The 25,302-nt window shown below is 35.4% G+C and overlaps 1 protein-coding gene across 3 annotated transcripts in view; it reads right to left on the bottom strand.

Annotated features, from left to right (window-relative positions):
- Positions 1-25,302, bottom strand: part of MYCBP2 (MYC binding protein 2) — a 324,065-nt gene that overhangs the window by 119,847 nt on the left and 178,916 nt on the right. For 2 of the 3 annotated variants that reach the window (XM_043997408.1, XM_043997407.1), the window contains 8 exons: positions 24,699-24,841; positions 23,828-23,928; positions 18,197-18,415; positions 13,853-14,078; positions 11,359-11,477; positions 10,146-10,233; positions 9,200-9,252; positions 6,289-6,461 (listed from right to left, as the gene is read on the bottom strand). In XM_043997408.1, coding sequence (XP_043853343.1) covers positions 6,289-6,461; positions 9,200-9,252; positions 10,146-10,233; positions 11,359-11,477; positions 13,853-14,078; positions 18,197-18,415; positions 23,828-23,928; positions 24,699-24,841 — 1,122 coding nt within the window. The remainder of the gene's footprint in view (positions 1-6,288; positions 6,462-9,199; positions 9,253-10,145; positions 10,234-11,358; positions 11,478-13,852; positions 14,079-18,196; positions 18,416-23,827; positions 23,929-24,698; positions 24,842-25,302) is intronic. The other variant, XM_043997409.1, reaches the window with a different exon arrangement.

Here is a 25,302-nt window from a genome sequence, read left to right on the forward strand (position 1 = left end):
CTTCATTTCTAATTCAGTTTTTAATTCTTGAAAGTCTTCCAAGCCAGTCAAACAAATGAAACTGCTCTCTTAAAGGCCAACTCTTCAACTTTTAGCCTTGATCTCATCCTCTTGCATATCTTTTAGGACACTGTCTACACAATCAGTTACACTTTAGTTTTCAATCTGTCCTTATTTACTGGTTCATTCCCTTCTATATATAAGGATGGCCAAATCTCCCCCACCTTAAAAAAAAACAAAAACAAAAACCTTCACTTGATTTTATGATTGCTTAAAATAAATTCTGTATTTCCCCTCCCTTTCCCAGCCAAACTCCTAGAAAAAGTTGTCTATACTCGGTGCAACATTTCATTACCTTTTCCAATCATTCCAATCTAGTTTTTCACCTCAACCATGAACTCTAAACTACAAACTCCAAAGTTAATGATGATCTCTTAATTGTGAGACCCATGGCCTGCTCTCAGTGCTCATCCTTCTTGAGTTCTCTGTAGCATTTGACTGCATCCTGGAGATTACCTTTTGCTGCTCTGTCTTAGTTCAATTTATCTACTTCTCAGCCTCCCTTTTCCACTTCTCCCACTTGTGTGTGTACCCCACAATTCTATCCTCATCAGCTCATGTGTACTCATATTATTATCTCTACACAGACGTCTCCCAGATCCACATATTCTGCCCTAGTATCTCCTCTGCACTGTAATGCTATATCATCAACTGCCTATTGGACATTAAACTGGATGCTCCACAAACATCTCAAACTCAATATAACCAAAACAAAATTCACTATATTTTTCTCCAAATCCATTCTTTCTCTCTCCATCACTCTCTTGCTCTTTTCCCATCCCTCCTTCTCTCTCTCTCTCTCTCTGTCCCTCCCCTCCTTGACCATTCCAGTCCTTCCAGTCACTCCAGGTTTAGAACCTCAGAGTAATCTTTCACCCTTTGTTCTCCTTTATTCTTCATATATAGTTAGTTAACAAGTATCTCTTGTATTTGCCTCCTTACTTTGATTCAGAAGAATACCACTTTATCTCAGGCCCTAATCAATCAATCAATCAACAAGCATTTATAAAGTATCCATTATGTGCTAGGTTCCAGGGACATAAAGACAAAGAATAAAACAATCCATACACACAGGAGCTTACAGTCTAATGGGGAAAACAAGTACATATATAAACATACACAGAATATAAAGAGAATAAATAAAAACATATGGTAGATATATTAAAGGGAGGGAGGGAGAGTACTAGCAGTTGGGAGGTATTTGAGTTTCCTCTTGAGGGAAATTAAGAATTCCATGATGTGGAGGTAAGGAAAGAATCCATTCTAGACATGGGGGCCAGGAAGTACAAAGGCATGAGACTGGAGATGAAATACCATGTGTGAGGATCTGAGAGAATGCCACTTTGGTTTCATTGCTGAGTATGAAAGGGGAAGCAATGTCCACTGAATCTGGAAATGTAAGTTGTGCCCAAGTTGTGAAGTGCTTAAAAAGTTAAAGAGAGGGGAAGCTAGATGGCGCAGTGGATAGAGCACCGGCCCGGGATTCAGGAGGACCTGAGTTCAAATCCGACATCAGACACTTAACACTTACTGGCTGTGTGACCCTGGGAAAGTCACTTAACCCCAATTGCCTCACCAAAGAGAAAACAAAAAACTAAAAAACCAAAACAAAACAAAAAAAGTTAAAGAGAAGTTTTTATAAGAATTTCTTGAGTAGGGGAGTCACATGGTTAAAACTATATAAGGAAAATAAGTTTAATGGCTGATTGCAGGATGGACTGCAGAGGAGAGAGACTTGAATCAAAGAGACCAATGCAATAGCCTAGATGAACCAAGCTGTGGGCAGGAAGAAGGGGTCAAAAGGAAGAGATGCTATGGGGGCAGAAACAGCAAGACTTGGCAACTGATTAGATATAATAGAGGAGGAATGATAAGCCCTCCTAATTGGTCTTTCTACCTCAAGTCTCTCCCTTCTCTAATCCATCCCTCACATAGTTGGCAAAAGCGATATTCCTCAAGTAGAGGGCAAGTTTCCACTCAATAAACTCCGGGGGCTTCCTAGTCTTTCCTACATTTGGCATTTAAAACCCTTCATAATCTATCTCTAATCTAGCTTTTCAACCTTATTCGACATTACTTCCCTTCATGTACTACTAAACAATCTAGCCAAAGCTAAGCCTTCTTGCTCTTCCTCACATATGACATTGCATCTCCTATTTCCATGGTGTTGTACTCCCTCCTGACTTCTGCCTCTTAAAATTTCTATTCTCCTTCAAAATCTGCTTGAGTGGCACCTACTACATGAGGCCTTTCCTGATCCTCTTAGATGCTAGCCTTTCACCTAAAATTACTTTATATTTATTTTGTAAAGGACAATCTTATTTTTCTATGTGAATTCCTCAGTACTTAACACAGTGCTTAATACATAGTAAATACTTAATAAATTATTTTTCATTTATTTTGTATAAACTTATATATATGCATACTGTTACTCCCAAGAGGATACAAGCACCTAGTGTTATACTGAAGTATAAGGACATTATAGAGCTTGACAAAATAAAAACAATTATCAAGTAAGCATGAAGGGGAAATTGTACTTCTAGACTTCATATTATATTATAATTCAAAATTCTTCAACACTATTTAGCATTAATTAAAAACTAAAAGAATATTACTAGAACAGACTAGAGAGGGGAGAATCAAAAACAGTTTTAATTCAATAACCCAGTGCTTGATAAAACCAAGATGAATTAACTGGGAAAAAACTATTTGGCAAGAACTTCTGGAAAACTGGTGAACAATTGAGTAGAATGAGGTTTAGAACATTAACTTATACCATATACCACAGTAAGCTCAAAACAGATATTCAACCTCAATATTAAAAGTCACACCGTCAAAAAAAAAAAGAAAGAAGAAGAAGAAAAACAGGTCAACAAATCAGTGAGTAAGCATTTATTACCATGGTTAGCAGAAGAGTTCTCTCTCAAACCAGGGATAGAGGTGAACACAAAAGATAAAATAGGTCATTTTGATTACATGAATTGAAAAATTTTAGCACTAACCAAATCAATAAAATTAGGTAAGAAAAAATCTTTTCATCAACTATCTCTAAAGGACCCTAATAGCCAAGATATATATGGAACATGAATATATAAGAACAAGAGCCATTCCCCAATGGATAAGTGGCCAAAGGATATGGATAAGCCATTTTTTTTAAAAAGGAAAAGAAAAGAAAAAGAATTATAAAATATTAGTAACCATATGAAAGAGTGCTCCAAATAATTAGCAATGAGAGAAATGCAAATCAAAACAATGCAGAGGTTTCACCTGATACTAAGTCAATTGGCAAGAATAACAAAAGGCTGGTACAATCAATGCTGGAGAATATATAGAAACACAGGTACATAATTACCCTTATGGTGAAGCTATGACTTAATGCAAACATTCTAAAAACCAATTTGGTTTTATGTTACAAAAGGAACTAAATCATCTATGTTCATAGACCTACAAATCCCACTGTTGTCCATAAACCTCAAGAAGGTCAAAAGCAAAAAAGTGTTAATTGCACCAGAGTAGCATTTGTTTGTAGAAGAAAATTACTGGCAATAAGTTAGGTATCTACTGACTAGGGAATGGTTAATAAATGGTAGAAATAAGAATAATAAATAACATTTATAAATAACACTAAGATTTTCTAAACTATGAATGTACTAGAGTATGACTGTGTGTTAAGACATAATGAACATGTAGAACTGAGACAAGAATGGAAAGACATTCTAAAGCAAGCAATACCAGGGTAACAATAATTTTACATACAACTACTACAATAATGTAAATGAACTGGGAAAAAAATAAAATTGAATTATGTATAATTATAATGACCAAGCATATTCCAGAAGAAATGGGAAAATGTATCTACCTTCCTTCTTTTGAAAATCAAGGTAATATAAAAACAAAAGATGCAAAAAAAATTTTTTTAAGTATGCATCTTCAGGAGAGGGACCATTTCATTAATCCAAGTGTTTAGCACAGTGACCAGGACATGGAATGCATTTAATAAGTGCTTGTTGAATGATAGTCAACATTAGTCTTTTAATCGCTAAATCTGATAGTCTTTTCACAGTCCTCATCTTTCTTGACCTCTTTGTAGTTTCTGAAACTGTTATTCAGTGTATATTTTGTACACTTGCTACTCCTTTGCTTTAATGACACTGATTTCTCCTTTTTCTCTTTCGTATGGATTTCCTTTACTGGGTTATCAAGCATAACCCACTCCCTAACTCTGGGGGTCCCCTAAAGGTCTTTCTTGGATCCTCTTCTTTCTCAACCCTCTCTCTGTTATCCCAACAAAGGTTTATCTTTTCTATACAGATGATTCCCAAAGCTATATATATAGGCCAAATACTTATACTGAGCTTTAGGTAACCCAAGCTCAATGTGTCAAGAACAGAATTAATTTTCTACCCACTTCACCACCCATTTTGAAACCACACCTATTCTAAATTTTCCTGTTTCTATGGAGGACACCATAATTCTTCCAGTTAGTTGCTTGGGTTCACAACTTCAGTCATATTTTACCCTTTACTACCTTTACCACCCCTGTCTTGTTGATTCTACTTCCACAATGTCTTTTATACTATTTTTCTTATTAATAATAATAATTTTTAACAACTAACATATATATATGTATATATATATATATATATATATATATATATATATATATATATATATATACACACACACACAATTTTAAGGTCTGAAAAGCACTTTAACTATGAAAATAATATTCCTAAAATGAAATTCCGACCATGGTCATTCCTTTTATCCTTTTAGCAGCCCTCTATTACTTTGGTGGATAGAATACAAACAGTTAAAGCCCTTCACAACCATACTCCAGTCTGTATTTCTGGTAATTTTATATTATGCCTCTTGATGTATTCTACATTCCATCCAAACTTACTTATGCACTTTTCCTACCATCTCCTATGTTTATGACTTTCCACAATATTTTTTGGAATGTACTTTCTCATTTTTACTATAATACTTAGCTTCCTTCAAGGTTAACTTTGGGTGTTATCTCTTATAGGAAGCCTTTCTTGATTTCCTAAATCAACTTATTGTGTACTAATCTGTTAAAAGTTGTGATCTTTCCTTTAACTCCACCTTGAATGTAAAATAAATAAGGACTAAGACTGCACACTGTGCTTATTAAAAGAATAGGCATTGTAATCTTCTCAGAAATCAAAAAGTAGGTGAAGCAAAGTTATTTGTGAGGTATATACATAGTTGATGTCTCTTTTCTTTTAAACCTGATTTTTTTCATGGGGATTCCTAAACTTCTTTTTTGTTGTTGTTTTTGCGGGGCAATGAAGGTTAAGTCACTTCCCCAGGGTCACACAGCTAGGAAGTGTCAAGTGTCTGAGGCTGGATTTGAACTCAGGTCCTCCTGAATCCAGGGCTGGTGTTTTATCCACTGCACCACCTAGCTGCCCCTCAACTTCCTTTTTACTTAAGAATAATTTCATTAGCATTACTCAGTTCAGAAACAAATTTAATTTTTATCTTTTTAAGAAAAAAGTAAAACCACAAATGAAAATATAATTTTTGTTTGCCCCTTAAAAATTAATATACCAAAATCTCATACTTGACTCAACATTTGCATGTATCTGGATTTCTTTCTTTTTTTTTGGTGAGGCAATTGGGGTTGTCACTTGCCTAGGGTCACACAGCTAGTAAGTGTTAAGTGTCTGAGGCTGGATTTGAACTCAGGTCCTCCTGACTTCAGGGCTGGTGCTCTAGCCACTGTGCCACCTAGCTGCCCCCTATGTATCTGGATTTCAACTGTGATAAGATCTATTCTTGAAATAAAATTCTCAAACACTAAAAAAATTTTAAAGGCATTCTGGTGTTTTTGTGCTTCAGAACAAAGGTTACAGATTTTATAGTCGCATGGTTGTAGTGAGTAGCACTTAGATTTGGAAAAATCTGGGTTAAAGTTCTGCCTCTAACATATACTAGCTTTGGGAATATGGCTAGTCAATAGACCTCTCAATGTCCCAGACAAATCTTAGAGACTCTAAATTAGAGATGAATTGGAGTTGGGAGGTGGAGGATGAGGGTAGAGATCATTTTACACATTTTGCATTTCTTCATCAAGTTCGAAACATTTTAAGTTGGTCATTTTATGCTGTATGCCAAAGCTGATTTTCATACCATAATGTTTTCAGGGTTAAAAAGTGAAACAAGCAAAAAGAAGAAATGAAACTAGATCACAGACTATATTACCTTGCAAGTCGACCCCCACTTGATCCTGGAACACATGCAATGAAATCTTCCAAAAATGACTGTTCATTGCTTTGAATCTGAAGTGGCAAGCTTCCTTCAAGAGCTTCCAGTATAGTTGGTGAATGAGAAAGGGCTAAACCTTTTCCAAGAATACCAGAATGAGTTTTGCACACCTATTTAGCAAAACAGAAAACTGATACATCAGCAAATGGATAAATTATTTCATACGATACATTCATAAAGAAGATTCTTTAAAACAAACACAGGGTTCCTTTGAAAGTTCATATATGTTTATATTGGCATAAATGAATAAATGTTTAGCATTTAAATTACTAGTATTTTTTTAAAAAAGGTAGTTATTATGGCTAAGAAAAAAACACATTTAATGCTGAAACTTTTTGGTTTTTTTTCACTCAGTATAAAGTATAATTCAGCAAAAAATATGGCCGAATGTTCTATTTCTAATCCCTCTCCACAATCTGGCACCATTCTACCTTTCCTGCCTTATCTCTCACTACTCCTTTCCATATACTCCAGCTAATTTGTACTGCTACTTATACATGTTTAGTATGGAGGTGGTGATTCCCTAGTCTACTTATGCTTTGTTCAAGCTGTGCTAAATGCACCACCCTATTTCCACTGAATATAATTTCTAACCATTCCAGGAAATTTTTTTTGTTTACAGCAGTCAATAAGGACTCTCCTTCTCCCTCTTAGACTGCTGTCATACAGGAACATACATTCATTTTAAGCACTTAAATATTATTTTATATCATTATTTGTATATACATGTATATATACACATATACACTCACACATATATGTATGTATGTGTGTACATTTGTGTATATTGCCTCTCTACTAAACCGTAAACTCCTTAGAGAAGACTATGAATAATTTTCCTAAAAGATAAAATACAAACACCTTAGCTTGACATATAATGCTCTTCACAATCTGGCTTTTACCTATCTCTCCAACTTTGTTCTGTTCTACTTCCTCTTTAAATAGTCATTGTTCTAGTCAAAATAAACTTTGAGCTATTCTCTGAGAACATCTTGTATTATTCTCTCTTCACTTATTCATGAAGGCTATCTCTCTCCCATGCTTCGAATACATTCTCTCCTCATTTCTACTTGTTGAAATTTTTCTCTTCCTTGGGTCTCCCAAGTCTTCAAACACTGTAGACTCAGAATATAGACTTGTTAAAGTTTAATTCATATGTTATCTTATTCATACATTATCTTACAATAAGATTTTAAAATCAAAAGTATATAATTTTTCCGACCTCAGACACTTAACAGTTACTAGCTGTGTGACCCTGGGCAAGTCACTTAACCCCAATTGCCTCACTAAAAATTAAAAAAAAAAAGTATATAATTTTATTATTCCTCTGTAATAGACCAGAAAATCGAAGCATTTTGTGACTTCTGGTAAGACCTGAGACAGCAGACAGAGCAGTAAGCATTTTATATTCAGAGAGCAAGACAGTGCAGTGCAAAGAATGGCGTCCTTGGAGTTTGAACACATTAGCTGTGTGATACTGGACAATCACTCAATCTCTTTTAGCCTCATATCCCTTACATGTAAAATGGGGATTACAACTGTCTCATAGATTTGTTCTGAGGATCAAAAGAAAGAATATACACTGAGTGCTTTGTAAGCCTTCAGGTGCTATTTAAATGCTCGCTATTATTATTATCCTCTGTAGTATATGTCATTTTCTACACAATGTTTCCTCTAATGGTAAATGATGGTATACTTCTCTTGTTTCTTAAGGTAAAAGGACAAGGGCATATGTTAAAATTTTCTTGACAAATCAGACCATATTTGGCTCAAGCTATTTGTATGGAAAAAGTTATTATTTAGAGATAGGTAACCCTTTTGCTAGTGCATTTTTTCTAAAAGAAATTGAGTATAGAGGCTCAATGATATTCAAATTTTGATATGTAAACAAGGGTAGCAATCAATATAGCAGTCTCCTAGAAAGAAAAAACCCAAATGAAATGTTAGAAGATACTATAACATAAAATAACTTTCTATGAAGCATTCATTCAATTTCATTGTAACCCTAGAGTTAAATTTCCTAGTTTCTAAACATTTTTCAAATCCAAATTTTGATAATAGTGTGAATATGAATATTACTTTAAAATTGGTAGTCAAATTCAGTTTTGGATTCATAGATTACTTACAATGTAATGTACGTACAACATGCAATATAAATTGTACTTTACAATTGTGAGGGACAAAATTTGATATACGGAGCATTATTTGGGTGACGTCTTAATATTGGGGTCCCGAGAAATATGAGGGACCTTTTAGGTTCACCCTCCACTCTGAAATGCCCTTTTTAGATATTTCTCCCAGGCCAATAAGAAAGGAGCCTTTAAGCTTTAATTCTCAAAAGGATCAGATTTTATTACTTGGGAATTAATTAAACAACAAAGGTAAAACTAATAAAAATCAAAGATAAGGAAATAGGAAAATAGAAATACAGATAAATACTCAACTCTAAACTTAACCTATTCAATCCTCAGACCCTTTCCAATTAAGCTAGTTCAAAGGAATTTAGGGTTTTCCATAATTAACTCACCAACACCTGGTCAAAGAAAACAGCCTCCAAGACAGAGCAAACACGTGCCCCCACTGCAAAGGCCGAAGAATGAGAAAGCGCATTCTGGAAGACACTTAGCGTTCCAGAAGCGCCCTCTGCCTCCCTTCAGGGAGTGTTCAATCTTTCCTCCCCCAAAAGGGGAGGTCCTTCAAAAACTGCCTATGGAGAGTTCTCCTTCTGACCTCAGTAGCATAAGTAACCTCAAGGTGAGCCCCTCCCAAATGAGTCAGCTAAAAACTGCAATATTAATCTTTACCACAAATAATTTTTACCACATAATGTAAGGTATAATATATTTACCTGCAGAGCAGCCTCTTCAAGAATTTCAAGATCTTCTTCCAATTCATTACCTGCTACACAAATTAAACATTTCATTGAAGAATGTTAAAGTTTCTTGACAATTAAATTCTATACAATTCTACATTAAAATTCTAATACCGTAAGGAACACATCTTCCCTAATCCCTCCCCCCCCCCAATTATTTTGTACAGGTTGTGGTTAAAAGATATGATGCAATTTGCAACATGTATTTAATATAAAATTATATACTATATTTATAGCAATCCTATTTTAATCCAAATGTTCACCCTTATATTTTAACAGAAAGGAATTATGCTACCTTAGCCTAATGGAATTTTATCTAACTTGGGCATCCTTGATTATTTCTGATATCCTCACACGAAAGAACTATGATTGCTTAGCATTAGACATGATCTAATATTTACTTTGCAGCTACTTGAAAGACATTTAAAGCTAGAGTGAGAGAGGGAACTGATGAGAAAAATGTTTAGTAAATGCTTGAAATGTATGTTTTGCATTCAAGCAATTAGAATTATTTTCCCATAATTAACCAATAGGCATGCATTTATAGTTTAGGAACGTAATGGGGTGATGGAGGAAAGAGGTGAATGAGAAAAAGTGTTGCCTGATTATAGGTATACAGTAATAAGTCTAGTTGACATGGCTTTCCTTTTACTTCACCTCTCCTGGAGTTCTGAATAAGCATGTTAATTAGAGAAGAAGCTTCTGGCAGCAAGGTTGGTAATTTAAAGTACAAGACAAGTAGTTAAAAAGAAGAGATTATGAGGGGGAAATACAATGTTTTTTATGTGCATGTGTGTGTGTGTGTGTGTGTGTGTGTGTGTGTATGAGAGAGAGAGAGAGAGAGAGAGAGAGATACACATTTATTTGGCTGTGGAGGTAGTACAAGGTAAGAGAATGCCTGAATAAATATAGGATTACTTACCAATAGGAAGGGCTAGGTCCTTCTTCATTAAAGCTGCTGCACAAACCCCACCAAGATTAGCTAATTCTTTTTCCAACTGAATAATTCCCTGTAAAATTATAAATTAAATTATTATTTTAAAAGTTTGTGTCTGATGTCAGTACTTAGGTTAGTAAAATGTATTTCTATAAAATCATAATTGGCAAGAAGTGAACTCTCAAAAAATACACTCTGAATAACTTCAGGAAAATTGTGTTAGCTCATTGTTGAATTAGTAAGTCAAGGAGAAAAGCAATTCATTTTGAATGGAAGGTTAATATAAATGCTCAGGGTTACAAACATGTTTATTATTAGTTCACATTACTTGACTATTCACTGAGAAACTTTTTTTAAACACTGTTTATCCTATATTTTGTTTTATTGAATTACATTTTAGAGATTTAGAAGAAATATAGGTCAGACCCCGTAACAAACCAGAAAGTTGTCATTAATCCACAGAGAATGATTAAGTGTAAATGGAAAAATGACAATTTCCTATATATATTTAACATTCACTTGGGAGGAGAAAAGGGAAAAGAATACAGGATAGTAAGAATCTGAGTTGGGATTTAAGTCCAATTTTTTCTCCACTATTCACCACTCCTTTAAGCAGCAGAGGAGTGTTAGAAAGAGAAATCACACCTATATTGTTAGGTTTCTGGGGGATTTGTATTTGTCAGAGAGCCCTGTATTATGGAAGTCATACCCACATTTTCTTGGCATATTACGCAGAAATTGAGATCAGGATCAGGCAGAGTTTGATGAATGTGACTATAACATTTTTAAAAATTCAAAATGGTTTGAAACTTTATAAATGTTAAAAATGAGAATGTTAAAAAAGAACCTAACATATAAACAATGTACCCCATGCAACAGTATATGTGTATGTATATTTTTGTTTTGTTTTGTTTTTTTTTAGTGAGGCAATTGGGGTTAAGTGACTTGCCCAGGGTCACACAGCTATTACATGTTAAGTGTCTGAGGCCGGATTTGAACTCAGGTACTCCTGACTCCAGGGCCGGTGCTCTATCCACTGCGCCACCTAGCTGCCCCTGTGTATGTATATTTACATTACAAATATGAGCTTGAAATGAATTTAAACTTTGAACAAAATGTATAACTGACATTTAGAAGTCAAATATTGCCTACCAAAAAAAGCTTAGTTTAATATAATTATGAGAAGATTCACACTCACCTCATCAGAACCAGGACTAAATTCATATCCAATAGCAAAACACTTGAAACCATAAAATGAAGCCTTGTCATCTTTCACATAATCTGATGCAGTCTCTAATGAAAAAAGGGCTTCATTTCCTAAGAAAGTAAAAATCTTGAAATGAAAATATTATTTTAATTATCCTTTCTTTTAAAGATAACCAGATAAGAAGAAATGTATAGAATAAATATAAATGGACATAAGGAATATTATTTTATTCTTACATAAGGAATCTCTATTCATCATAGTGATGATATATTGCCTTGAATAAATTTTTCTATTTTTGAATTACAAGTGTTATCTCTCAATTACTTATTTATAAGCTATCCAAGTGACTCAGGGATGCCTTATATCCTATCCAGAATGCTTCTATATTGTCTTTGTTGCTTTATAGCAAGGTGGATCTCAGGGCCTTTTAGCTCAGTTTGTCTACATTATCCTGCCAGCCATATTTTCTTCTATGTCTTATTTCAATGGAAAAAGACTATATGCTTTTTTAATCACAGTATTAACCTGTGCTATTACTCTCTTATATTATTTTAAGTGTTCTGGAGTTGTCAGTATTAGAAGGACTGAGTGAAATTTTCCCTAGTCCTTATTTTTCTAAGTGATTTTAAACTTTAGTAGCAGATAATGCTTTGAGTGATACACAAATGAAAGATGTAAAAGTAGATTATGGGTCAACTTGTTCTCTAATACATCTTTCCATTCATGTAGCCTACAGTTTATGGTCAGATTAGTCATTCCTTACTGATATATGTGATTTAAGAGTATTCTTTAGTAGCTTCAATAACTAAGTAATTAGTGATAAGATGCAAAAACAGCTAATATTGCTCTAAGCTCATGGATAATTATCCTCCCTACATGTATTATCATATGCAAGTAGCATCTTGTGGTTAGAACAGACCAATCAGAATAAAAATCAGTTACCAAAAATAGATGGAATGAACCAGTCATTAAAAGAAATACAGAAGTACCTAAAAAGTAGGATGTCTCCAATAGTGGTGTCTCAAGAAGTAAACCCCTGTATGCTATTTGTTTTAAGATTTGAGGCATTCATATATGCAATCATATGTGTGTTTACCCTTGTTACTTAGCAACGATGGTACTTTAGGACCAGTATATGAGGAGATAAAGGATCATGCTGTTATTTTGTAACCCTTTCCAAAGTAATCTTTTGGGAACCTAACTGGCCTGTCTCTGAAAGTCAGGGTCTTTGGATCCCAGACCTGAGACCAGCTTTATTGTGAGACAGGATCCCTCTGTCAATGAACCTATTTTCTTTTGACTTGAAGGCTTTGGTTTTTTCTTTGTTTAACACTGTGATTTAGAAATTTTTGCAACAGGACCAAGAGAACTGAATAGGATCACAGGTTTATAGAGCAGTGAGGGTAATGTTACAATAAATCACTTGGCAAAGCAAGGATTTGAACTCAGGTATACTGACTCAAATTTGATGTTCATTGTACTATAGCCCATATTTAGAAAGATTCATTTAGCATCAGTGACAGCAAGTCACATGACTGTCAAAGGTTACACAATCACAACCATACTACAGATTCTCTTTTTTTCTTTCTTTCTTTTTTTTTTAAATGGGGCAGTGAGGATTAAGCGACTTGCCCAGGGTCACACCGCTAATAAGTGTCAATTGTCTGATGCCAGATTTGAACTCAGGTCCTCCTGAATACAGGGACGGTGCTTTATCCACTGCACCAGCTAGCTGCACCCCCCCCTCCCCCCCATACTACGGATGCTTAAGGCTTAGTCAAAGCCTCTATAACATTTACATAATCCAAAAGGATACAAAGAGAAGGAAGCAAAGAGTTGGCAGCATGACAGGCTAAAACCTCTTGGCTTAATAGAACATTTAATCATTATTTAATAATCAAACAGTAAAAATTTATTAAATAGCTATCTACCAAGTATGATATAAAAACAATAAATGAAATAATCTCTACTTAAATAATTTATACTCAACTCAAGAAGATAACAAGTAAATATATAAGGATATACATAATAAATATAAAGAGAAAAAATATATGTACAAAGTACTGAAATACTTTAGAAAGGATTAAAGTTAAAAGTCTGAGATAAAGTGGGAAAGACTGAAGATGAAACCTTCTGAATATGATAGGAAGAGATGTGATAAAGTAGACACATAGAGAAGGGTTGACTTGGGTAAGAAATAAACAGCCTGTTTATTTTTTCCTATAGTCTAGTTTCACTTTGCCTAACCAAATTTATCAGTCTCTGTATCCCAATATAAGTTCTGTATTTCAGGCTAGTTAGTCTTGTCCTAAGAATATATTTTGCTGTCTTTATCTCCAAACATTTTTTCATGTCCCTTCCTGGAATGGTCTCTTTTCTCACTTGTTTTTGTTTTAAAGTATAGCGAAAGACATAGGTAGTATACAATACTCAACAGAATTATCACCAAGTAAAACACACAAACAGAAACAAAAAAAAATCTTACCTGGCAAGACTAAAACCATAGTTGGCCATCCAGAAGACCCTGAAAATTTCTTTAGTTCTATCCATGAATTGAGGTTTTCATGAACAGAATTCACCTTTGGTCCAAATCCAGAGTTCTGAACAGTTCTAATAGGAATCAACAAACGGAGAACATCTTCTGATTGTGCAGTACCACACTGAGGATCAAACTCGATTGTCATCCATCTTACACACTCTGGGAAGGTCACCTAAAGTTAATCAAAGAAATTATCTTTCAGATCTATGGACAACATAAGAGTTTATAACTAAGTGATAAGGGAGATTAAACAAAATAAAATGGACAATTTTCATAAATAAAATTTAAAAGTGCACAAACAAGTCTAATGTAGCTAAAATGAAAAGGGCAACTGGGGAAAAATCTTTGCAATAAGTTTCTCTGATAAAGAGGAAATATGTAAGACAAGGAGATATGTAAGACATTTAAGGAATGGACTAAAATTTATAAGGCTAATAGCTATTCCTTAATAGATAGTCAAAAGATATGAATAGGAGGTTTTTAAAGGAAGAAATCCAAACTACCAACCACCACATGAAAATCTAAACTCTAAATCAATAATAATTAGAGAAATGAAAATTAAAGCCACTATGAGGTTCTACCTCACACTCATCAGAATGGCAACAATGATAAAAGAGGAAAATGACAAAGGTTAGAGGGGCTGCAGTAAAACAGATAAACTAGGTGCAGTGTTGGTGGCGTGATGAGATGATCCAATCATGCTGGAAAAGAAATGTGTAACTATGCTGAAGAGTTACTAAAACGCATACATCCTTTGACTCAGCAATACAAATAACTAGATCAATGCCCCAAAGCAATCAAAGAAAAAGAAAAACATCTATTATCTATAAAAACATACAGAGTACATCTTTTCATGGTAACCAAAAGTTGGAAATTAGGAGGGATAAATTCCTACAAGAGAATAGCTAAACAAACTGGTATATGAATGTAATGAAATATTGTTGTGCCATAAGAAATGACAAAATGTAAAGTTTTAGAGGAAACTGGAAGACCTCTATGAACTGTTGAGGATAAAGTGAGCAGAACTAGGAGAATAATGTATATGATAACATTATAGAGAATGTGTTAACATTATAGAGAAAAACATCTTTGAAAAATTTCAGAACGGTGCTAAAGCAATTATAAAACATGAATCTAAAACAATGAAAATGAAATATGGTAGTTACTTCCTATGAAAGAGGTGCTGAACTTAAAATTTGGAAAGACACACACATTTTCAGACATGTTCAATGTGGGAATTTGGTTTTTCCAAACTTTGTGTATGTCTGTGTCAAGGGCTTCATTTATTTATTTTTTTGTTTTTTAATTTGCTCAAGGGGAGATAGAGGAGAGGGTAATCAGAGGGAGAGATTAATTAAAAATATAAAGTCAATTACCACCAACAGAAAATATTAACTTATTAAGAATTCTTCAAATTTTGCTTTTTATCCACCTTTGACAGAATAAAATCTAATAAAGGTTTATTTAAAAAACAAAAAAGGTACTTAATAATGTTTTTAAAACAATAAATTTTAAAAGCTTAGTAATTATTAGAAATCAAAGTCCAAGTTTTAATTTCTATTACCTTCTTGCAGTCATAAGTAATCCACTTTAGTGAACATAATCTAATGAAGTAGTTGTACTTATGATTAAACAAAATCTGAATAAATTAAACCTATTTAAGTTGTTACAGAGATAATGAAAACTACAATGTATTCCTGTGGGATTAATAGTTTAATAATCACTCTAAATTTATACCATGCTTTACAAAGCATCTCAAGTATCTTTTTTCTCCTTCAGGTTTCTGAAAGGAAAGACAAAGGAAGGAGCAGTAGAAGAGAAAAGGAGAAAGACAACATGTATTGTTGGGGTTTGGAATAATAAAGTAGGTTAGATTTGGGGAGTGGAAATGGCAAATTTTGGGAAAAATTGACAAAAATTTGAAGGACTAAAGAGAATTAGGAAGCCAACCTGAGGAGGACAAAGTAGATTCCAGAATAAGGCAAAGTAAATAAGATAAGAGAGTTAAGCAAGTTGAGAGAGATGATTAGTGGGTAAGGAAAATCATGAAATGTACTGGAGACTTTTATTATGTTACTCACTACAGCTGCTTTTCCAAATCATTTTATCTCTCTTCCAATCTCCCCGTGGTACATTCTCCTACCCCTCTTTCAGCTGAGGACCTTGTCTCATAATCTGCTAAAAGTTCACTCTTTTCTTCCATTTCATCATTTCACCTTACTCTGATGTCATCCCCCACTATCTCCTCCATCTGTCTCACAAAAAGAGGTGGTGTTTTTTCCTTACCATAATCAACTCATCTCCAAGCACTCAATGCCATTCCATCTTGTCTTCTCCAGCACACTCAGACTGCTTCCTCTATCATCCTCATTCTCAGCAATTACCAATTTCCCTCTCTATGATTGTTTCCTTGGTGCCTACAAATATGCCCATATCTTCCCTACCCTTAAAAAGCTTCACAATCCCCACTATCATCCTGAATCTCTCTTTTCTTTTGTGGCTAAATTTGTAAAAGCCTTATACAACTGGTGTCTTCATTTCCTTTCCACTTACTTTCTTCTCAGCCTCTAAAGTCTGGGTTCTGACCTCAGCTTCAACCGAAAACGTTCTCTCCAGAGTTAGTAGTGATCTGAATTGCTAAATCCAATGGCCTTTTCTCAATCCTCAAATCTTTCTTGACCTCTCTGCAGCCATCAACTCTGTCAATCACCCTCTTCTCCTGAATACTCTTTTACCTAAAGTTTTGTGACACTGCTCTCTCCTGATTCTCTTCCCACCTCTCAGACTACTCCTCAGTCTCTTGCTGGATCTTTATCCAGCTCCTATCCACCCATTGTCAGTGTCCCCCAAGGCTCTGGTGATAATGTTAATAAAGGAGGGTCCAATGTGGAAGTAGCTGTAGTGGTGGTATTGAGTTGAAGGAAAGGAAGTTAAGCAAAATTATTAAATTAAAATGTAATAACTAGATGTAAAAAAGTTTTAACCAGGAGCTAAGGGTTCAGGTATAAAGAATAGCAAATAGTTTTAAGAAATAAAGGTGAAAAATCAACCACTATGGAGGTTAGGAGAAGTAACAGTGACTTGCATAGGGTGTGCAATATTTTTATTTCTGCTCTAGCTGAGTGACTATTTTCTATGTTCTAAGGCTGTTTTCCCTCCTAGAGAGAAAGTGAAAGAATTCCTCATCATCCTGCAAGATCGCATTAGCCTTGATACATTATCTCACCATTACTCTTCTTCACTCTGATGGGAAGGGGGAGGCCTGAACCCCCAAATCTCCATTTAAGGAGGAAACTTAGCTTAGACATCTTATTTCTCACCTGGCTGCCCTACTTTAGGACTTTTCTGATCATCTCTTTCCATCTCGTCCCCCAGCTCCTTACCCCCTTTTCAGCTTTTCATGTGTTGTCTTCTTCCATTAGATTGTAAGTTCCTTGAGGGTAAGAATTGTCTTTTTTTTGGATTTGTATTCTCAGAGCTTAGCACAATACCTGGCAAATAGTAAGTGCTTAATAAATGTTTAATGAATATTATTGTCCAATTATGTAACGTTGAAGTTTTTAAAGAATTCAAGTTGTAAGTTACACAAAAGGAAAGGAGAGGAATGTGAAGATTATTAGCAGGCTACAACATATCACCAAAGAAGTGTCCAAGGGATGCAGTTTAAAGGATATCAGAGAAATGGATGATGAAAAAAGGAAGTAGGTAAGTTATGTACTGAGAACGAGAGATAATTAATAGACTACTGGCAAAGATATCTATCAGTGTATGAAACATCCACATTGAAAAGACTAGATATCTATTAGAAAGTACTGGAATAAGATATCCATCCATTTATTTATTGGGGAGGGGGGTTGTGGGTGGAGGGGGGGGCAATGAGGGTTAAGTGACATGCCCAGGGTCACACAGCTAGCAAAGATATTTATTTTAATGTCTAATGGACACAATCATATAAACTATAAAGTTTGAACTTTTCCTTGGGTGTGTAAAACATATGTGTAGAACTAAATGATAGAAATTTTATATGTTGCCAAAGGCTGTGGCTTTCTGGGCAGACATGTTTTTAGGATCAGACCTATGATGAGTGTTATGTCATGGTTCTCCAATAAACAATCTAAACACATTCATGGTAGGGAGTATGTACGATACTTCTTTTGTATCTCCTTGAATAACACCAATAAAGTGGCTGACCTAATAAGTGTACCATGTGGGTCAAGTTTTTTTTTTTAAATGCACAATACTCCTGAATGTAGAAAAAAATTCATAAAAATAACATATTATATAACTTACCTTATAGTGCATAACACATGCAGGCTTATAGGGATGTTCACTCTCTATGACAGCATAGTGATTAGAGGTAGTGCAAGCTGAAAGTCCTTGTTCAGGCTGGTTTCCTGTGGTGCTATCTGTTGATTGGTTAGGATTGAATGCAGGGGGTGCATATTTCTGATTTAAAATGGCAACAGAAGGAAGCAATTGCTGGACAAGGCCAAAGACTTCTACAGCCACCTAGGATACAAAATATTGTGTTCAACTTTTAATCTAGATCTCAGGTTTGGGTAGAGTTTTCCTCATCTAAATCTTGTATTTATGCATTCATGAAATTTTAAAAATATTAATCTGTTCAACAAACATTTATTGAATGACAACTACATGATACTGGGTAAGTCGTTTTTCTCCCTTTTTGCTTTAAGATAAAGTCAATAGATTAATGCAGAAATAGGATTAATGTTATTATGTGTATATATATGTGTGTGTATATATATATATATCTATATGTATACGTATAGAGATATATAGATATACCCTATACCAGATTACCTGCTCTCTAGGGGAGCGGGGAGGGAGGGGAGGGAGGGAGAAAAATCTGAAATTGTAAAGCATGTATAAACAAAAGTTGAGAACTATCTTTACATGTAATGGAAAAAATAAAATATCTCATTAAAAAAAAAAAAGATAAAGTCAATAGGGGCAGCTAGGTGGCACAGTGGGTAGAGCACCAGCCCTGGAGTCAGGAGGACCTGAGTTCAAATCCGGTCTCAGACACTTAACACTTACTAGCTGTGTGACCCTGGGCAAGTCACTTAACCCCAAGTGCCTTGCCAAAAAAAAAAAAAAAGATAAACTCAATAGTTCACAATACTGAGCTAACTTAGAGCCTCCAAAATTCTGTCTCTAAATTCCTAGATTTTCCAAAAATATACATGACACAGACATGTTATATTTGTCTGCATATGTGCATAGGCATGTATATTTCAAAGTGCTTTATTTCCAAATGCTGATAAGATAATCAAATAGTTAAACTTTCTGACAACCAAGTTACACAAAGATTACACTGAGCTTTTCAGAATAATTATAGTTGTATATTGTAATTACTAACACCAACCTATGATAATTTTTCTCCTTCAAAAAGAAATTTATTGAGGAATAAACTAACTAAAATATAAGAAAAATACAGAGATAAAATTTGAACATATAATTTTAGTCTTTTCACAACATAATGGTGCTACTGAACAAAGGTAGGAAAAAAAAATCATGTGACCATTCTAAATCCAATACAAATTTGTCATACAGCTGAAATTACACCCTCATTGTTAGTAGGCAATCCTTCTATACACCTCCTTTATTTACACCTCCATTATCAATGCAGTGGCTCTTTCAAACCTTTTCATCCCTCCTCAAACCTTCTCATTCCTTCCTCTCTGCCAATCCTCCCAGCTGAGAATCTAGGCTCCTATTTTACTGAAGAAAAAATGAAGCCATTTTCTTGTGAGCTTCCTCTTCTCCCCTGTTTCTCAACTCCTAGCACTCCTATGCCTTCTGTCACTATCTCTTCCTTCACCCTTATCTCACACAGGGGTAGACTTACTCCTTACCAAGACAATTCCTGAACCCACAACTACACATGTGATCTTATTCCACCCTGCCTCCTCCAAAAGACTGCTCTGTCATTCCCATTTTGTCATTTATCTTCGATGTTGCCAGATCAGCTCCTTCCCTATGGCCTACAAGCATGCCCCTGTCTCTTTTCCTCAAAAAGCCCTCATGTGATCTCTCCGTTGCTGCTAACTACTGTTTTATGTCTCCTTTGCAGCTAAAGGCCTTGAGAAGTCTGTTTTCAATAGGTGCCTCCACTTTCTCTCCTCTTACTCTCTGCTAAACCCTTTACAATCCAGCTTTCTGACCTCATCATTCTACCAAAACTGCCCTTTCCAAAGTTACCAATAATCACTAATTGCCAAATCCAATGGCTTTCTCATTCTTCATTTTCCTTGAACTTTATGCAGCCTTTGACACCGTTGATCACCCCTCTCCTCCTTCACACTCTCTTTTCTCTAGTTTTTTGGGACAGCACTCTCTCCTAGTTTTCCTCTTACCTATCTAACTACTCCTTCTACATCTCTTTTGCTAGAATAGTATTATGTTGTTAAAAGACTAAAATTATATGTTCAAATTTTATCTCTGTATTTTTCTTATATTTTAGTTAATGTTTACTCCTCAATAAATTTCTTATCCAGGTCACACCTTGTAACTATAGGTATTCCACAGGGCTCTATCTTGGGTCATTTTTTTTTTCTCCCTTTATACCATTTCTCTTGGTAATCTCATCAGATTCCAGGGATTTAATTATAATCTCTATGCTGAGGATTCTCAAATCTATCTTTTCTGCTCCAGCCTCTTTTCTCAACTTCAATCTAGCATCTTCAACAGTCTTTCAGCCCTCTTGAACTGGATGTCCAGGGAAACTAGGGGGCACAGTGGATAGAGTGCTGGGACTAAAGTCAGGAGGATTCACCTTCCTGAGTTTAAATCTAGCCTCCAACATTTATTATCTGTGGGCCCTTGGCAAGTCACTTAACCCTGTTTGCCTCCATTTATTCAACTATAAAATGAGCTAGAGAAGAAAACAGCAAACCACTTCAGTATCTTTGCCAAGAAAACTGCAAGTGGAGTCATGAAGAACCAGATATAACTGAAATGATGGAACAAAAAATAAAATCTTAAATTCAACATGTCCAAACCTGAACTCATTATTTTCTTCCCTGTAAACTTTCCTATTACTGCAGACAGCACTATCATCCTTCTGATCCTATAGGCTCACAACCTGCACAGCAACTTCAACTCCTCACTATCTTTCATCTCCTGTCCCCACATCCCATATGTTGCCAAGACCTATATATTTACAGTTTCTGAAAAATCTTGGCAACATCTCTTCTGATATTGCCACTACCCTGGTGGACCGCTGTAACATCCTGCTCATGGGTTAGCTTACTTCGAATCTTTCCCTACTCCATTCAGCCACCAAGTGATTTTCCTAAAAGTGCAGGACCAACCATCTATCACATCCTCTATTTAATAAATTCCAGTGGCTCCCTGTCACTTCCACAATCAGATACAAAATTCTGCATTTGGTGTTCAAAGTCCTTTATCACCCAGTTCTGCCCCAGTCCCACAACCTTCCCAGTATTTTTTTTTTTTTTTGGTGAGGCAATTGGGGTTAAGTGACTTGCCTAGGGTCACATAGCTAGTAAGTGTTAAGTGTCTGAGGCTGGATTTGAACTCAGGTCCTCCTGACTCCAGGGCCAGTGCTCTATCCACTGTGCCACCTAGCCGCACCCCCCCCCCCGCCCTTCCCAGTATTCTTACACCCTATTGCTTGCCACGTCCTCTTGAACCCAGCGCCACCAGCCTCTTTAGTGTTCCATCAGTAAGACATCCCATCTTGACTGGTATGCTTCCCCTTCTCATCTCTACCTCCTGACTTCAATTACTAACTAAAATCCCATCTTCTACAGGGAGCTTTTCCCAACTCTTCTTAATTCTAGTGCCTGGTAAATTATTTCCTATGTATGCTGTTTGTTTGCTTGTTGTCTCCCTTAATCTGTGAGTTACTTCAGAGCAAAGACTTTTGTCATGTGTGTGTGTGTGTGTGTGTGTGTGTGTGTTTGTTTTTCTATTCTAAGCATTAGCCCAGTGCCCAGAACATAGCACACACTTAAATGTTTATTGCATCTTGCCACATGGCAAAAATAGTTATGAACTAGGATATCAGTTTCAAGGATTGGAATATATGATGCCAATATATCTAGCTGAAAAGTAAAAAATTCAAACATTTACAAAATTATAAGATTAACATATTTTTCAGTGAAAGGATGTTTTAACATCAAAATTATAGGCACAGAATACAAACATACTCTCCAGTATCTTCATTAGGATCCCATGTACCATTCCAACAAATGAAAATTTATCCTGTTATTGAAACACCTTTAGAAGAGATCTCTCTCGGGACCTTCTCATCCTTATCTCTTCCTTTTAACTTCTAGTCTCTGAGAATTAAGTGACCTTATCCTATGTCAAAACTAACCTCCCTACATATGCCACTAACTCTGTCTCCAGGATGTTGTCCTATAAATTATTTCAACTTGATTTCTCTTCTTTAAATTCTCCCTCTGTTACCTCCTTTCCTTACTATGTACAAGTATGTTGAGGGATTCCCTTGCTTAAAAAACAAAAAGACAATAACTCTCTCCTTCCCTTGACCCTACTGAGCACTCAAGCTATTGCCCTACATCTCTCTTCCTTTTCACTACTAAACTTCTACAAAGAGGCTTTACTCATTGTCTCATTCCTAAATCCTCTGTAATGTGGCTTTCATTCCAAATAGTCTACTGAACCTTGTTTTCTCCAAGGTCACGAATGAACTCTTTTTTTTTTTTTTTTGGTTTGGTTTGGTTTTTTGTTTTTGGTGAGGCAACTGGGGTTAAGTGACTTTCCCAGGGTCACACAACAAATAAGTGTCATGGGTCTGAGGTCAGATTTGAACTCAGGTCCTCCTGAATCCAGGGCTGGTGCTTTATCCACTGTACCACCTAGCTGCCCCCCAAATGAATCCTTAATCTGAACTAAAGGCTAAATCCAAAAGCCATGTTTCTATAGCATGTGATACTGCTAGAAACCCTCCATCTTCATCTTCTGTTCACTGTTCTTTACATGTCCAATCACTTCTTCTAAGTTTCCTTTGATAATAAACTGGTCTTCCCCAACTTGGCAAGTGTGGATAGTAATCCCCAAGTTCATTCTCTCTCTTCTTTTAACCTTAGTGATTTCATCCATTTTCTGGGCAAGTAGGTCTTTTTGGCTGAATCACTTATTCTCTGCTCCAGTCAAACAAACCTACTTGCTGAGCTTCATACATGACATTTCATTATGCATCTCTATAGTCTCTTTCAGAGGCTGTCCTACATGTCTAGAATGCATGCTTTTACCTCCACCTCACAGAATACTTTTTTCTTCATGGTTCAGGTGAAGTGCCTTCTTCTACAAGAGATTCATCCTGATCTACTGAGTTCATAGTGTGTTCTATCCTCCCCCCAACCCCCAACCCCCAACTCCTTTTTGTACATATTTTCTATTTACTTCTCTGGGTTCATGTGGTTTTTCCCCCCATAGGACTTAAATCTACTTGTGAGAAGGGGCAGTTATATGTGAGTTTTTTTATATGCAGTGTAAAGCACAGTGAATAGCACAGAGTAGGCACTTATAAATACTTATTGTTGTTGAATATTATTCAATATAGCCAAGACCACAGCAGTTCCCTTCTTTATTCTCCTATTTCAATAAATCATCTAGTCATCCAGTGTTTGAAATCTGAGCAGTCCTACTTCCATCTTTTCAGTTCTCCACATTCTTCATTAGTTGTAAAAAAGTACAAAAGCACACAACAGTCCAATAAGTACTCAGAACAGTGGAAGATTTACTTCAAGATTCTTACCTTCTTTTATATTACAAGCCATTATAACATGTGCTTTTAAAACTTAAGTCTAAGTATATGTACTTGAAATTGTAAAGCATCCTTGTAAACAGAAGTGTCTAAAATTTGAGTGCTTTAAGTATAAAATAAAACTTAGAGAAGTTACATACCTTGGGAATAGCTGCAGCTACTGGTCCAATGTAGGCTATAATAAGAGGAAGCAGCATGGAAAACAGACTGGAAGAACTAAGCAATTCTGGAATGTCATCAGCTAAAAGAATATTAAAAGAACATTTAGAATAGAATTTAATTATTTTTAAAGCAATATCGATCTAAATCTTACATCTATAAGTACTATGTGAATGCTTTCTAAAGGTAATGTGTTTTGTCTACATGTTTTTAAAGTGAGTGATATTTACATTTTTTTTTTTGCTATAGATCATACAATAGAACATATATATGATAAAACTTCCCCCTACTTAATCACTCTTTTTTAAATTTTGTTTTGTTTTTTTTGCAGGGCAATGGGGGTTAAGTGACTTGCCCAGGGTCACACAGCTAGTAAGTGTCAAGTGTCTGAGGCCAGATTTGAACTCAGGTCCTCCTGAATCCAGGGCCAGTGCTTTAACCACTGCGCCATCTAGCTGCCCCTTTAATCACTCTTGAAAAGTACTTTAGAAACTAGAAAGAAACAAGAATGGCTATGAGCATAAGATCTGCTTGGAGTGGACAACTCCAAGGTATGTTGGGGCCAGGTATGTAGCTCTAGCTTTTGCTTTACAGCTATTAACACAGGGGAAAGTAATGGCTCAGGTCATTCAAGATATAGGATTTACTCCCTGCAGGACTGAATAAAAAAGTTTCAGTTATGTCAAAGATATAGGCAATGACTCATTTGGTTTTACACAGGTCAAATACAGACTAGGGAATCCCTGTTTAATGCCCCCCAAAAGGTAATACCTTCAACAGTTTATTGTTCTTTATAGGAAGAAAATAATAACGCAAGATATTTTAAAAAAAGAAAAGAAAAAGGAGTCTTACCATCTACAGCAAGAGCTCTGTGCAGGAGGTCTTTAGCTGCTCTAACCACAGTACTCACAACAGAGAGTGCTCTACTACAGTTTTTATCTTCTTCATTAGCTTTACTCAAAAGTTGGGACTGTAAATCTCCATCATATTCACTCCTACATATTTAAAGTAAAAGAAAGACCACTAAATAAAATCTTTCCCCCTTAAGAAAGGCATATCCATTACAATCATGGCACTCTGAAAATACATTTTGTCAGTGCCTCCTCACTGAGACAGTCTGAAACTTGAACTACCTCAAGCTGTTACCAAGTAGTGGCTGAAGGTAATCAGTTATTCAGCAGGTAATTTGTAATTTTACTATGGTATGTGAAAGACTCTAAATTGTCTTGGAACAGATTAAAAGAATGGATAAGGGTCTTTCCCTCCTCCACCTAGGTGTATAAAATAGCACAGTAACTTTTGTGACAAGTTATTTGCTAAATTAGTTTAGACAAAGGACATACAAACTAGCATCTATGGTTGAGGTAGAAAGAAAACTTGCTAGTTTATTAACAATTAAGTAGTAGGTCTCATTACAATGTGCCAGGAAATGTTTACTAGATGACTCATTGTTATC

Source organism: Dromiciops gliroides, chromosome 3 (genome assembly GCF_019393635.1).
Source record: "Dromiciops gliroides isolate mDroGli1 chromosome 3, mDroGli1.pri, whole genome shotgun sequence".
In the NCBI taxonomy this organism is placed as follows: Eukaryota; Metazoa; Chordata; class Mammalia; order Microbiotheria; family Microbiotheriidae; genus Dromiciops; species Dromiciops gliroides.